The sequence below is a fragment of the Sebastes umbrosus genome, chromosome 1 (genome assembly GCF_015220745.1).
Source record: "Sebastes umbrosus isolate fSebUmb1 chromosome 1, fSebUmb1.pri, whole genome shotgun sequence".
Classification (NCBI taxonomy): domain Eukaryota; kingdom Metazoa; phylum Chordata; class Actinopteri; order Perciformes; family Sebastidae; genus Sebastes; species Sebastes umbrosus.
The window spans coordinates 8,545,079-8,560,411 of NC_051269.1; the positions used below are offsets into that span (position 1 = coordinate 8,545,079).

General features: G+C 40.9%; 1 protein-coding gene and 1 long non-coding RNA gene across 4 annotated transcripts; both read right to left on the reverse strand.

The window, feature by feature from the left end:
- Nucleotides 1-239: 239 nt before the first annotated feature.
- On the reverse strand, nucleotides 240-11,130 carry cnbpb (CCHC-type zinc finger, nucleic acid binding protein b). Of its 2 annotated transcripts, none has more exons than XM_037769043.1 (5): nucleotides 11,018-11,130; nucleotides 7,832-7,950; nucleotides 7,118-7,183; nucleotides 5,806-6,004; nucleotides 240-651 (listed from the first exon to the last, which is right to left on the reverse strand). In XM_037769043.1, exons 2-5 carry the CDS (start codon nucleotides 7,932-7,934, stop codon nucleotides 561-563), a joined length of 459 nt encoding a protein of 152 aa, XP_037624971.1. In that variant the 5' UTR covers nucleotides 7,935-7,950; nucleotides 11,018-11,130; the 3' UTR covers nucleotides 240-560. The 2 variants fall into 2 exon arrangements, with proteins under 2 accessions (XP_037624971.1, XP_037624963.1); XM_037769035.1 differs by having other exon boundaries at nucleotides 240-1,163.
- LOC119487952 lies at nucleotides 1,170-5,799 on the reverse strand. 2 transcript variants are annotated; one of them, XR_005206833.1, is made up of 9 exons: nucleotides 5,591-5,799; nucleotides 4,600-5,522; nucleotides 4,529-4,563; nucleotides 4,388-4,422; nucleotides 3,736-4,351; nucleotides 3,238-3,530; nucleotides 2,377-3,201; nucleotides 1,442-2,234; nucleotides 1,170-1,388 (listed from the first exon to the last, which is right to left on the reverse strand). It is a non-coding gene; the product is annotated as an uncharacterized LOC119487952 (long non-coding RNA). The 2 variants fall into 2 exon arrangements; XR_005206832.1 differs by having other exon boundaries at nucleotides 1,170-1,318; nucleotides 1,372-2,234; nucleotides 3,736-5,522.
- Nucleotides 11,131-15,333: the final 4,203 nt, after the last annotated feature.

Consider the following 15,333-nt stretch of genomic DNA (forward strand, 5'->3'; position numbering starts at 1 on the left):
AATCCTATTTATATTTGTCATTTATATTGCCTTTTATATCTTGTCTTAATGCTTTTGGGGTATTATGTAAAGCATGTCGTTGAAAGTTAAACAGTAATGATCCTCCATACATAAATAGTTCTTTTCAGGAAACATCTTGGTAATTATTCATAAATGACAGATGTGTTAAACAGAACCTTAATTAACTTTTCTTGTGTTGTTGTTGTTGTGAAAAAAAACTGATCAGACAGGAGTGTGTCTCGTTTTCGTACTCTTCTTCTTCCTCCATGTTTTTATTGTCAGGTTAAACTTACAGTTTGCAGTACAACCAAATGACATTTTTACTGTAGCTCTGAGTGATATATTGTACAAAAATAACATTTGGATTTTTTTTGTGAAAACATTCTCTCTCCAGACTTAAAATTCTTGTTGATGTTTTTTTTTTTTTTTTTTAAATATTAGTTTTCGTCTCCATCGGTGAGTCGCTCCGTCTGGTCCAAACAGCAACAAAACGCACCTTTAATTTATGAATTATTAATGTTCCTTTTGTTGTCTGCTGTGACCTGCTCTGATTGGCTCGTTCATTCCCCCGTGTGGCAATGATGTGGCCAGACCTGCGAGGTGATTGGCTGATTGATGGAGGCAGGGCCAATCACGTTTCTTTCAGACAAACTGGGTTTTGTCCAGAAAAAGAAAATAAAGTTAATCACCGTGTTGGAAGAAAGAAACTTCCCACTTTAGGACAGAGGTGGGGCGGGGGCTTAACTTTTTTTCCCAATCACTCTACTCTCTTAGCCAATCGGCTGGGCTGGGCAGAAAGGATTCTTAAACAAAGCTTTGTACATCATGACACCGCTACCAAACTAAAAACACAAATTCATTTTTTTCTTTTAGAAATGCAAAAAAAATGTTTTGTGTGTGTGTCCGCCCCTTCTCCTTCCTCCGTCTAATCTGACTGGCTGATGTGAGGCTGACTGACAGGTCTCTGGCCCAATGAGAAGAGGAGGACCACAGGAAATTAATAAAGAAAAAGAAAGAAGAGATAAAAGAGGGTGAGGGGTGGCAGTTAGGCGGTGGCCTCGATGGTGCACTCCTTCGCCAGGTGACCCGACTTTCCACAGTTATAGCAGTTCAACTCCGATGCCTTGCTGCAGTGCACCGCAACATGGCCGATCTCCCCACACCTGAAGCAAAACACATGCACTGCTGCAGTAACACTGGTTTCACTTGGAAACCAGCAAGTACAACACATACTGAAGAGCCTCAAAACTAAACTGAACCGTACCTGTCTGCTTTATTTACCTCCACTGCAGTTCATTTACCTGCAGTATTAGTTTACCTGTAGCATTAGATTACCTGTAACTGTTAGTTTACCTGTAACTGTTAGTTTACCTGTAGCATTAGATTACCTGTAACTGTTAGTTTACCTGTAACTGTTAGTTTACCTGTAGCATTAGATTACCTGGTGTATTAGTTCACCTTTAACTGTTAGTTTACCTGTAGCTTTTAGTTTACCTGTAGCATTAGTTTACCTCTAGCATTAGTTTACCTGTAGTTCTTAGTTTACCTGTAGCTTTTAGTTAACCTGTAGCATTAGTTTACCTGTAGCTTTTAGTTTACCTGTAGCTTTTAGTTTACCTGTCGCTGTTAGTTTACCTGTAGCTGTTAGTTTACCTGTAGCTTTTAGTTTACCTGTATTAGTTTACCTGTAGTATTAGTTTAGCTGTTCCTTTTAGTTTACCTGTAGCATCAGTTTACCTGTAGCATTAGTTTACCTGTAGTTCTTAGTTTACTTGTAGCTTTTAGTTTACCTGTACTTCTTAGTTTAATTGTAGCATTACTTTACCAATAGCTCTAAGTTCATCTGTAGCTGTTAGTTTACCTGTAGCTTTTAGTTTACCTGTAGTTGTTAGTTTACCTGTAGTATTAGTTTACCTGTAGCATTAGTTTACCTGTAGTTGTTAGTTTACCTGTAGCTGTTAGTTTACCTGTACTTCTTAGTTCTCTTGTAGCATTACTTTACCTGTAGCTCTTCGTTCATCTGTAGCTGTTAGTTTACCAGTAGCTTTTAGTTTACCTGTAGCTGCTAGTTTACCTGTAACTTTTAGTTTACCTGTAGCTTTTAGTTTACCTGTACTTCTTAGTTCTCTTGTAGCATTACTTTACCTGTAGCTCTTAGTTCATCTGTAGCTGTTAGTTTACCAGTAGCAGTTAGTTTACCCGTAGCTGTTAGTTTACCTATAGTGTTAATTTACCTGTAGCTGTTAGCTTACCTGTAGCTGTTAGCTTACCTATAGCATTAGCTTACCTGTAGCTGTTAGTCTACCTTTAGCATTACTTTACCTGTAGTTGTTAGTTTACCTTAAGCTGTTAGTTTACCTGTAGCTGTTAGCTTACCTGTAGCTGTTAGCTTACCTGTAGCTGTTAGCTTACCTGTAGCTGTTAGCTTACCTATAGCATTAGCTTACCTGTAGCTGTTAGTCTACCTTTAGCATTACTTTACCTGTAGTTGTTAGTTTACCTTAAGCTGTTAGTTTACCTGTAGCTGTTAGCTTACCTGTAGCTGTTAGCTTACCTATAGCATTAGTTTACCTGTAGCTGTTAGTCTACCTTTAGCATTACTTTACCTGTAGTTGTTAGTTTACCTTAAGCTGTTAGTTTACCTGTAGCTGTTAGTTTACCTGTAACACTAGTTTACCTGTAGTCAGGGTTTTTCCTGCATAGAGAATTAAACCATTAGTTGAGATTTCGGTATCGCTACACTAGATCGTTTAATTTTAGGATAAGGAAACTGCTGGTTGTTGCCTTGATCCAGTGTCACTTTGAATATGCATGCTCGACCTGGTTTAGTGGTTTATCGCAAAAGCTGAAAAGCAGAAAGCAGGTCATACAAATTAACAGTTATAATTGAATGTCCCCCCAAAAACCCATGTGAGAACCCTGGAGTTTAAGCAGGTAAGCCCACTACCAGCTGCGCTGAGAGTAAATCAGTTGAAACTGTATGTATGATATCATCAAAAGAATGGCCCCAGGTTACTTGATGTGTCATATAGAGATGGTACATCATCAGCATAGTTACTTCACCATAGCAAGTTATGTGTTCTGTCATGTAGAGTCCCAAGGGTGAATAGCACAGTGAGGAACTCATGTTTAATTGCAGCATTCGTTTACCTGTAGTATTAGTTTACCTGTAGCGTTAGTTTACCTGTAGCGTTAGTTTACCTGTAGCTGTTGGTTTACCTGGAGCTGTTAGTTTACCTGTAGCGTTAGTTTACCTGTAGCTGTTAGTTTACCTGGAGCGTTAGTTTACCTGTAGCGTTAGTTTACCTGTAGCGTTAGTTGACCTGTAGCGTTAGTTTACCTGTAGCTGTTACTTGACCTATAGCTGTTACTTGACCTGTAGCGTTAGTTTACCTGGAGCGTTAGTTTACCTGGAGTGTTAGTTGACCTGTAGCGTTACTTTACCTGTAGCGTTACTTTACCTGTAGCGTTAGTTTACCTGTAGCGTTAGTTTACCTGTAGCGTTAGTTTACCTGTAGCTGTTAGTTTACCTGGAGCGTTAGTTTACCTGGAGCGTTAGTTGACCTGTAGCGTTAGTTGACCTGTAGCGTTAGTTTACCTGTAGCGTTAGTTTACCTGTAGCGTTACTTTACCTGTAGCTGTTACTTGACCTGTAGCGTTAGTTGACCTGGAGCGTTAGTTTACCTGGAGCGTTAGTTTACCTGGAGCGTTAGTTTACCTGGAGTGTTAGTTTACCTGTAGCTGTTAGTTTACCTGTAGCTTTTAGTTTACCTGTATTAGTTTACCTGTAGTATTAGTTTAGCTGTTCCTTTTAGTTTACCTGTAGCATCAGTTTACCTGTAGCATTAGTTTACCTGTAGCATTAGTTTAACTGTAGTTCTTAGTTTACTTGTAGCTTTTAGTTTACCTGTACTTCTTAGTTTAATTGTAGCATTACTTTACCAATAGCTCTAAGTTCATCTGTAGCTGTTAGTTTACCTGTAGCTTTTAGTTTACCTGTAGTTGTTAGTTTACCTGTAGTATTAGTTTACCTGTAGCATTAGTTTACCTGTAGTTGTTAGTTTACCTGTACTTCTTAGTTCTCTTGTAGCATTACTTTACCTGTAGCTCTTCGTTCATCTGTAGCTGTTAGTTTACCAGTAGCTTTTAGTTTACCTGTAGCTGCTAGTTTACCTGTAACTTTTAGTTTACCTGTAGCTTTTAGTTTACCTGTACTTCTTAGTTCTCTTGTAGCATTACTTTACCTGTAGCTCTTAGTTCATCTGTAGCTGTTAGTTTACCAGTAGCAGTTAGTTTACCCGTAGCTGTTAGTTTACCTATAGTGTTAATTTACCTGTAGCTGTTAGCTTACCTGTAGCTGTTAGCTTACCTGTAGCTGTTAGCTTACCTATAGCATTAGCTTACCTGTAGCTGTTAGTCTACCTTTAGCATTACTTTACCTGTAGTTGTTAGTTTACCTTAAGCTGTTAGTTTACCTGTAGCTGTTAGCTTACCTGTAGCTGTTAGCTTACCTATAGCATTAGTTTACCTGTAGCTGTTAGTCTACCTTTAGCATTACTTTACCTGTAGTTGTTAGTTTACCTTAAGCTGTTAGTTTACCTGTAGCTGTTAGTTTACCTGTAGCTGTTAGTTTACCTGTAACACTAGTTTACCTGTAGTCAGGGTTTTTCCTGCATAGAGAATTAAACCATTAGTTGAGATTTCGGTATCGCTACACTAGATCGTTTAATTTTAGGATAAGGAAACTGCTGGTTGTTGCCTTGATCCAGTGTCACTTTGAATATGCATGCTCGACCTGGTTTAGTGGTTTATCGCAAAAGCTGAAAAGCAGAAAGCAGGTCATACAAATTAACAGTTATAATTGAATGTCCCCCCAAAAACCCATGTGAGAACCCTGGAGTTTAAGCAGGTAAGCCCACTACCAGCTGCGCTGAGAGTAAATCAGTTGAAACTGTATGTATGATATCATCAAAAGAATGGCCCCAGGTTACTTGATGTGTCATATAGAGATGGTACATCATCAGCATAGTTACTTCACCATAGCAAGTTATGTGTTCTGTCATGTAGAGTCCCAAGGGTGAATAGCACAGTGAGGAACTCATGTTTAATTGCAGCATTCGTTTACCTGTAGTATTAGTTTACCTGTAGCGTTAGTTTACCTGTAGCTGTTGGTTTACCTGTAGCTGTTGGTTTACCTGAAGCGTTGGTTTACCTGGAGCTGTTAGTTTACCTGTAGCGTTAGTTTACCTGTAGCTGTTAGTTTACCTGGAGCGTTAGTTTACCTGTAGCGTTAGTTTACCTGTAGCGTTAGTTGACCTGTAGCGTTAGTTTACCTGTAGCTGTTACTTGACCTATAGCTGTTACTTGACCTGTAGCGTTAGTTTACCTGGAGCGTTAGTTTACCTGGAGTGTTAATTTACTTGTAGCGTTAGTTTACTTGTAGCGTTAGTTGACCTGTAGCGTTAGTTTACCTGTAGCGTTAATTTACCTGTAGTGTTAGTTTACCTGTAGCGTTAGTTTACCTGTAGCGTTACTTTGCCTGTAAAAGTAACGCTACAAAAGTAACAGTTTGCCTGTAGCGTTAGTTTACCTGTAGCGTTAGTTTACCTGTAGCTGTTACTTGACCTGTAGCTGTTACTTGACCTGTAGCGTTAGTTTACCTGTAGCGTTAGTTTACCTGTAGCGTTATTTACCTGTTTTAGTTATAGCGTTAGTTGACCTGTAGCATTAGTTTACCTGTAGCATTAGTTTACCTGTAGTATTAGTTTATATGTAGCATCAGTTTACTTGTAGCTGTTGGTTTACCTGTAGCATTTGACCTTGTCGCAGCATTTCTGAATGTGTCCAAAGCCGCCGCAGGAGTAGCACTTCTGCTCGTTGGCGTGGTTGCAGTCCCGGGCCATGTGGCCGCACTTCCCACAGTTGTAGCACAGCTGCTCTCGCTCCTTCTTCGGCTCCTTGCAGTCTCTGGAGATGTGACCTGCTCTTTGGCAGTTATAACAGGCTGCAGGGACGATAGCAGTCTGGTTCACCAATTTCAACACGGTTCAGTTTGTTTCTACGTCCTCCTCTCTGGTCCTCTAACATCACTTCATACAGCTTTATATACATATCACAAATTATTTACTAAGAATTCTCAGACTACATTCAGACCTGGGCTCAAACTTCCTTTAGTCCAGGACTGAGTCGTCCAACAACCTTAGACCAGGACTAACTAAACCCAGAACTACAGCAGGGTTATTTCTGACAGTTCAGGGTTATTCACAAAATGTCATTGACCTGCAGCTACTAACACGTTCATCCCAGGTTAGTAAAGTAGTAGTCATTGGTTAGTAATTGGTTAATCATGGGTTAGTACAGTGTTAATCATGGGTTAGTAAAGTGTTAGTTAATTGTTATTAAAGTGTTAGTCATGGGTTAGTTAAGTGCTAGTCATGTGTTATTAAAGTGCTAGTAAATGTTAGTTATGTGTTTGTAAAGTGTTGTTCATGGGGTTAGTACAGTGTTAATCATGGGTTATTAAAGTGCTAGTAAATGTTAGTCATGTACCCCTTTCACACCAATGACCAGGGTTGTACCAGGGTTATCTGACCCTGGTTCAACCCTCCTCTTGTCCTTTCAAACCAAGCCAGTCAACCCGGGTTGAATCCTGGTCAGGACAATTCAGATACGACCTGGGTCACACCCGGGAGCAATGCAACCAATTAGCTCAGGTGTGAGGCCAGGAGCTCCCGCACCTTAAAGTCTTGCCACACATCTATGTTGTTCTCGTCCGTCCGAAAACATTCCTGCTGCCATCCCACTGTTTGTTTATGAGCTACGGCCACCAGCGACAGTTGCGTCACGGACCGTGCAAGCGAATAGGTTTGCCCCTTTTGTTAGCGACCCTGGTCCGTGCAATTCACATCAAAATCGACCCTGGTCCGACCCTGGTCTGACCCACCTCTCGACCTGGGTCGCAAAGGTGAGTTGATCAACGCGGGTTAACCCTTTCATACACACAATCAACCCTGGTTCAACCCTGGATGAGTCCTCGGTGTGAAAGGGGTAATGGGTTAGTTAAGTGTTAGTCCTGTTTAACACTATACACAGTGTGTGTACGTATGTGTGTCCTCACCGTCCTCAGTCTTCTCACAGTCTCTGGCGACATGTCCGGGTTCCCCACATCGATAACAGAACAGATCTGAAACACAAACACACGCACCCACCCACCCACCCACACACACACACACACACACACACACACACACACACACACACACACACACACACACACACACACACACACACACACACACACACACACACACACACACACACACAGTTTACAGGTGTGTCTGTAAATTTTATTAACAAAGGCGTGAACTGAATCAAATGATTCAACACAGAAATCAGTTTGAGCACAAACAGATTGAAAATAAATGCATTCATTCATCTGCTCAGAGGCAGAAAGTAACTAAGTACATACTGTATATTTCACTTCTTAAACTAAAATACCTTATACCTATTTAAAAAGACTTTTATTCTCAGGGGCCCATACTTAAAGTGTTGTTGTTGGTGGAACATCTGCACCATCATAATAACATAACATAATGTGATGTAATATAATATAATATAATATAATATAATATAACATAGACCTTTTGAACTTGACAACATAAACATTCTAAAAGGACCCCTTTGTATTTCCTGTTCCTATGGTTGTTAATGCAGTAGCTGACAGGAAGTAAACTTGGACCAAAGCTGTTAACCTAGCAACAGAATAGCAATGAAAAGGTCTATAATATATAATGTAATATAATATAATATATTATAAATAATAGCAGCTCACCTTTGCCTCTGCCACGACCTTTCGCTCGTCCTCGCCCAGCGCTTGGACAGTTTTTCACCCAGTGACCACTGCGGCCACAGCCGAAACACTCATTACAGCTCATCACCACGGCAACGGCTGGAGAGGTAGAGACAGAGAGAGAGAGAGACAGACAGAGAGAGAGACAGGCAGAGACAATGTTAATGTCTCCTCTGTCTTCTGTGGATCACTTCACTCTCTACATGAACATGCTGTTTAAAATATTCACTTGAAAACTCTGAACGTGTCCTCTGTGTAGACGTCTAGAGGACATGACACACATCTGATGAGTTCAGGTGCTCAGGTGTTTTCTGCTGCGTCTATTTTTACCGACCAGCTGAGAGACAAACTGAACTGGATTATATTCTGTGGGTCCACAACAGACTCTCTGATCCACTGAGGACCTGACAGCAGAGGAGGGTTTCATGATAAATCAAACATTTCTGTTGATCAGTTGATCACTTTATAAAATAATATCTTGAGCTTTTAAAGGTTCTCTAAACAGGATTCAGAGCATTAATAAAGCAGTAATCAACTGTTAGCTATGTAAAGATATAGAGGAGTTATATCTACCTGAGTAGAGAATGAAGTCTCCCTCGCTCTGTGTGTGTGTGTTGTTATCTGAGCTTCTCCATGCTTTGTTGACATAGCCGGGCCGGCCACGCATGCCTTTTAGTTTATGTTCGTGCATGTGAGCGTGCCCCACTGGCTCGCTTACGGCCGCCGCTCTGCGCTAGGGATGTCACGAGAACCGATACTTTGGTACCAAGTCGATGCCAAAATTCTAAAAAAGTGACGGTACTCTTTTTCTACAGTACCGAAGGTACCGTACGATGCCTGTAATGGTCGTTGGTAGGGATGTGACAGTGAGGAAAATTTTCCCACCAGTTAATAAACTTGTGACAACACCGGTGTCACCGATTACACCGGACATTTTACAAGAAAAGATGACGGTCAACATGTGCAGAGCGTTGACTATGATCTTTACCGTCGGGTGGCGTTGTGTCTGGCCTCTCCGGTAGAGCTTTTGCTGCGGGGGTCTACCTGGCGCCGCTGCTCCGTGCACACTGGCTGTGACGACTCCATCTGCCTCGCGACGATTGCTTCATTAACGTTATGGTTCCCTTATAGCGTTGGGATTGAACGTGAAATATTGCCAAATAAGTGCGTTTGCTTTTCGCTTCCATAACAAATCCTCTGCTCCTACTCCTACTTCTCTGAGCTGACGGACCAGATGTGTTCACGGTCAGTATGTAGTGTCCGTCGTCTGACTATCGATTGATAACACGCCGCTGATACGCCAAAATGAACAAAATGGGTCAATTATTTTTATTTATTACTTAAAGGCTACATGCCTGTTTTTTGAAATGTTCAAATGTTTTTAATAAAAGAGTGCGTGTTGAATTACATGGGATTTATTGTTGTTTTTTTACTGTGGTATTGAATTTGGTATCGAGAATTGTGGAAATTCACTGGTATTGGTATCGACTACTAGATTTCTGGTACCGTGACATCCCTACTCTGCACTGCTCTCATACGGGGGTGACAGCTGATAACGCCGTCCTGACTAATGGCGTTGAGTGAATCGCCCACCAACCAACTCCCCCTCAGGTAAACACTGTTAGCTCGGTCAGCAGAGCCGTGCGGAGGCAATAGAAATGCTCCAATCTCACCTTGAGCACCGTTAACCTTTATTTACAGCAGCAGTGTGATAACAACCTCTGATGAGTTCATGTGTTTTCTGTTTGTATTAAGGTGACTGTTGGTTAAAGGTGCTAAATGCCAGAATGGGAGCATTTCTATTGCCTCCGCACAGATATCAACATGGTGACGGCTGCTGTGGCTCACAGTTAACAGTGCTAGCAGCTTTAAAGGGACTGTTTGTAACTTCTTACACGTATAAATCATTGCGGGTCGGTGTCCAATGCGTGTGGCTGCGCTGTTCAGACAAGACTGTAACACAAACTACACGGAAGCACCAAAACCGCAAAGTTATATCTAGTGAAGCCCGTCTTGCAAAACAGTGTTGGCCGCGGTCGGAGGACACGGGGGAGACCGTAGCTTTGGTCTCCAGGGCCGGAGTCTCTGCTGTACTCTGCTCCTCTGCCTGCTCGCCTTCATTCACAGCTCACTCCACTCTCACGTGCATGCGCGCACACTACACACTGCAAAAGAGTTAGTAGCTCTGAGAATATCTAGTGAATGTACAGTGGATGTTTGTGCAGAAATAACTGCTGCAGCTCCTCCAGACCAACAGAGGTTTCCCGTGTCTTGTGAAGTGACGGGGCTCCGCAGCGGAGGCAGGAAAAGCCAACACTAGGATCAGCATTGATTCATGGAGAGACCTTCGTCTGGTCAGCTAACATTACTGCCAAGCAGCTGAAATATAGAGTGATATTGTGGTTTTAGCTGACGTGTGTCGCCTCACTGTTTTGAGCGATGCTTGTTCATGTCTATTTAGAGCGAGCAAGCGCGAAACCCAATGCTGACTTTCGTTGACTTAACGGCCACAGGTGTCGCTGTTAACAAGCAATTCTGATTCTTACAAACAGTCCCTTTAAATGTGCAAACAATGGCAACATGCTCACATGCAAAACCATGCACTAAAAGGCACGTCAACAAATCACAGTAAAACTCAGATTACTAGACACAGAGGGAGAGAGACTTCATCCTCTGCTCAGGTAGACATTACTCCTCTATATCTTTACATGGACACTAGTTGTTTGCTGCTATACCAATGCTCTGATTATTGTATAGAGCACCTTTAATGTTTGCTGGAGTTAGTATGATTCACTACCAGCAGCCTTCAGAGGCAGCACCGCCCCCCCGGGCTGCCCCGGCCTAACGCCGCTAACAGGCGGCTCTGAGCGGCCAGCAGCTAGAGGCTCCTCTCCGGGGTGAGCTCCGTTTCACGCCCGATAGGGCGGTCCCTCCTCCGGCTCAGCTCTGAGGGTTCCCCCGTTGTGTGTGTGGAGACTCGGCCCATAAACAGGCCTGTCAGCTAGCCTGCTATCAGGTTAGCAGAGGCTCCACAGCGGGTAACCAGCGGGACTCTGTCCGCTCCTCGGAGTCTCCTCTCCGGGTGAGTCAGCGGGACGCCGCGGCAGCGCAGCCCGGAGGTGGAGAGCCTGCTGCGGGGAGGACGGAGGGGATTGGTCGGCTGGAGCTCAAACTCACCTCAAACACCCGAAACTGTTTGTTTTCTCTCCACTGCGCCACACGCGGTCTGCGCACCACGGACACGCACACACACACACGCACGCATAAACACGCAAACACACACACACGCGTCTTGCTGCATTCAGGTGCTGCGGGAAATGTCAAACACATTATTATTATCAACCCTCCTGATGAGTTCTCTCTGGAAACTGTACTTCATTAAATGTGACTGTCATGAGGTGGCATGACTTGGTCCACACAGCAGGACATCTGAACACACACAATACATTTGTACGATTTTCATTAAATTGTAAGTGTTTTTTCTCAGTAAATGAGTCATTAGAAATTAATGGGTGAAACTATATTGAGGGTGTTTTAACACGTAATCCCTTTCAGTCCTCCAAACGGACTCAGAGTGATGAGTCAGTATTTATACATGCATATTATGTGAACCCTCCAGAAGCACTCAGACCTCCTGTGAAACGGTGTGAACTCAACGCGCTACAGCTTCGCCTTTTCCTTCTACTGTTGTAGTTATTGTATTTTATCCCTCTATTGTTGCCGTAGACGCATCACACACGCGCTAGTGCACTGTGACGCTCGGGTTGTTTTTCTCTTTTCTTTATTTCACAAACTGATCAAACAGGTTCAGCTACACAGAGAGCTACACCTCTGTAAGAAAACCAACAAAACAAAATAACATATGCCAGAGGATGAACATCATACAAGTACAAAGCCAGGGGAAATAAACATTTAGATAACATATATTAAAGGAGGTGCATAAAGTTACCTTCTTAATAGCTTTTTAGTTTTCGGAGGAGAGAATCAACGCTGTAATGCTGAATGCTGAAAATATCACCGTATGACCCTGTAAGATGGCAAACATCTCAGTTGTAGGTCCATAACTGCACAAGCAAAAAATAACCCATCAAGTTCATCTCAAATAAAACAATGTTTAAATCATAAGTTTATGAAGGAAGGAAAAAATATATCGAATTGTCCAGATACATGTATTTTCACATTCAACATCAATAATGAAAAATTGAAATCACACTGGACCGAGTTGGATAATAGACCTAAAAACGTCAGGACCAACTCAACAGCTAGCAATTAATAATCTAAAGCAGGATCATTTAAAGGAATATCATTAAGTAAACGCTGCAGTTAAAAATACTATTGACATTTGGTATAAAGCACATCAGCATATTGGGGATACCCCGCCGATTTCTCGCTTCTCCCCCATATGGGGCAATGTATACTTTAAGGCAGGAAGGGCAGATGGTGGTTTCAGAATTTGGGCAGAAAATGGGTTGCAGAAAATAGATGATCTTTATATGGATGGTAACCTTCTTACATTTGATCAGCTATATCAGACATATTACATCCCTAAAAAACACTTTAATAAATATTTACAGCTGAAGCATTTTATATTATCAAAAAATAAGTTCATAATATCTGAACCACCGCTATCACATCTTGAAAACCTGATACCTCTGAATTTAAATTGGAGAAGTCAGATTTCTTTATTTTACGCAGCTTTGATGTCATATGATAAGGAGTCTACGATTGACAGGCTGGAGGCATGGAGACTGGATATTCAAGAGGACATACAATAGTCTGATTGGGAACTTGCATGTTTAAAGGCCCAAACACAATCAATCAATACGAGAATGAAACTATTACAATACAAATGGTTAATGAGAACTTACATTACCCCGGCCAAACTGAACCAATGGTCCCCTGGCATCCCAGACAGTTGTACTAAATGTTTAGAAGGAAGGGGTACTCTGTTTCACTGTGTATGGGACTGTCCGAAGTTAAAAAAATACTGGGAAACAATTGTTCAGAAAATATCTGAGATTGTTGGAGTGAAGGTGCTTCACCAAGCAAAGATATGTATAATAGGTATATATCCAGATAACTTTATTGTTAGCTCAAAACAGTTAATTTTAATTAACTTTGGACTCCTGCAGGCCAGGAGAATGATAGCTTTGTCTTGGAGAAAAATGGATTTACCTCCGATACATGTATGGGTGAGGGAATCTCCTCAAGTCCTTCCACAGCCTGTTGCCATGGTCACAGTGCCAGAATAGATGAAGAGTTTCTGGGAGTACATCACAGAATGAACAGTTTACATTGATGTCCTGTTTAAACTTAACAAGATAATGACTTGCTGGATAATACCTGTGAAGGATTTTAAAGAATACTTCTCTTATTTAGTTTGTCAAAAGATACTTATAGGATAGAGTCCAGATGTTCTTCCACCTGAGGTCTTTTACAGGTTGTTCCAGTAATTGACAACATAAGGCACACAAACAATATCATTCTGAAATAAATGACATATACCTTTGTTATTATTTTTGGTAGAAAAGAAACATATCCTGCCCACGGGAATGTCCCCTGGATTAGGAATCTGTGGTACAAATCCCTGTTCAGTTGTACCTTTTAATAACATAATGACTCCAGATGGGACAGCGTCCATGACAACAGCGTCCATGACAACAGCGTACTCCTTTGGAGTTACACATATACTATATTTAGTGAGAAATTCTGTATAACTCAGCAAAATCCCATTATCATTAGACAACTGTCACCAAAATAATATTTGTGAACCATTTCTCATAAAATAATGACTTATCTTATATAATATATTTCTATTGTTCCAAATAAAGTGTTTGTGAGGCGAGAAGCTGTGCTTATAAATGAGGGACCAAGCAAGTAACATCTGTTGATGAAAATTTGAGTTTTAGGGGGATTTTATCAATCTTATAATTGCAGACTAAAATAAATTTGAGGCCACCTAATTTGGAGAACAAGTAATGGGGTATAAAGTTCCAAATTGATGTGGAGTTATTTAGAAATTGTTTAATCCAATTGACTGAATGTATTGTTAAGGGTGGTGAAGTCAAGGAAGTTAAGTCCTCCTGATTCATATGTATTCATAATAACAGATTTCCTAACATAGTGAGTTCTATTTTTCCAGATGGAGTTGTAGAGCATGCTATCGATTGTCTTCTGTGTTATTATTGGCATAAAGTGAAATGGCTGCATAAGTGAGACGTGAAATACCCTCTACCTTAGTTAAACTCTTCCTTTCATAGATACGTCCCTCTGTAACCAATGATTCAGCTTTTTCTCAGTTTTATCCATTATTGGATCAAAGTTTATGTTACATCTGGAATCTTTGTTCTGACAATTTAACAATTTTAATACCTAAATGTGACAGTTTCTTTTATGGGTATATTACAGATGTGGGATATTTCACAGTTTAAGGGCAAGCAATTCACATTCAGCGAGGTTCAACCAGAGCCCAGAGGCCTTAGAAAATGTCTGTATGGCATTCATTGCAATAGAAACCTGAGAGGCGTTCCTTAAAAAAAGGTTGTGTCGTCAGCTAGCTGACTAACGCTCCGAAAAAAACAACACGGAACAATGGCAGCTCACGCTCACGCTGCTTTATTTCTACATTCATTCAGTCCGTATTAAAGCCTGTATCTAAGTGCATTAATTAGCAGAAGTTCATGTCAGAATTTAAAGATATTAGTTTGTTACTCAGGACTGTATCAAGTTACAGCTTTTATGCACAGTCAGTAATTTCTTTGAACAGCAGTTTTTGCCCTCTTATTCTAATCTATCACAGCATCAAGTCCCCCTCAGCTCAGAATAAAACCTCTGCTTGTCCTTTTGCGACGTTCATTTAAAGCACTGACTGAGACAGCTGTCAATTAGAGCAGTTCCACTAAAATGTTTACACATTGAAAAAAAGACTTAATAATCTAGGCCTAAGTTAGATCATTGTTACCTTGATTGAAAGTATTAATGCTGGACCATTGAACTTCTAGCTGGGATGCACATTAAACACCAGGATCCAAGAGCCAGTTAACCATTTATTCAGAGAGGATAATGGGTGCAGGTTGAAGGATGGATAAGGGATGAAGATATGGATGTTGATGATTTGTCTGCACAATAAACAAATGAAATCTATTATATTACCATGCTTTCCACAATTAGTAATAAAAAAATAAGAGGTACATAGTCATCTTATGTTATTAATGCATCGGCTTCTTAAGGGTGAAATACTTTAACATTCTCCATCCGGAAACCTAATTATAACAAACATAAGTTAATACAATTTAACAAAATATACAAACACTTCCTTCTCAAAATTAACAGATTGCCTTACTTACTCAATCTGACTCTAGCTCACAGGTAAGTGGCCTATATTACACCACGCCAGAACAGTACCAGGATCTATCAAGAATACACATTAAATTAAGAGAGAATATGTTTAAATAACTCAGAATATAAACCATATGTTGTCTAAA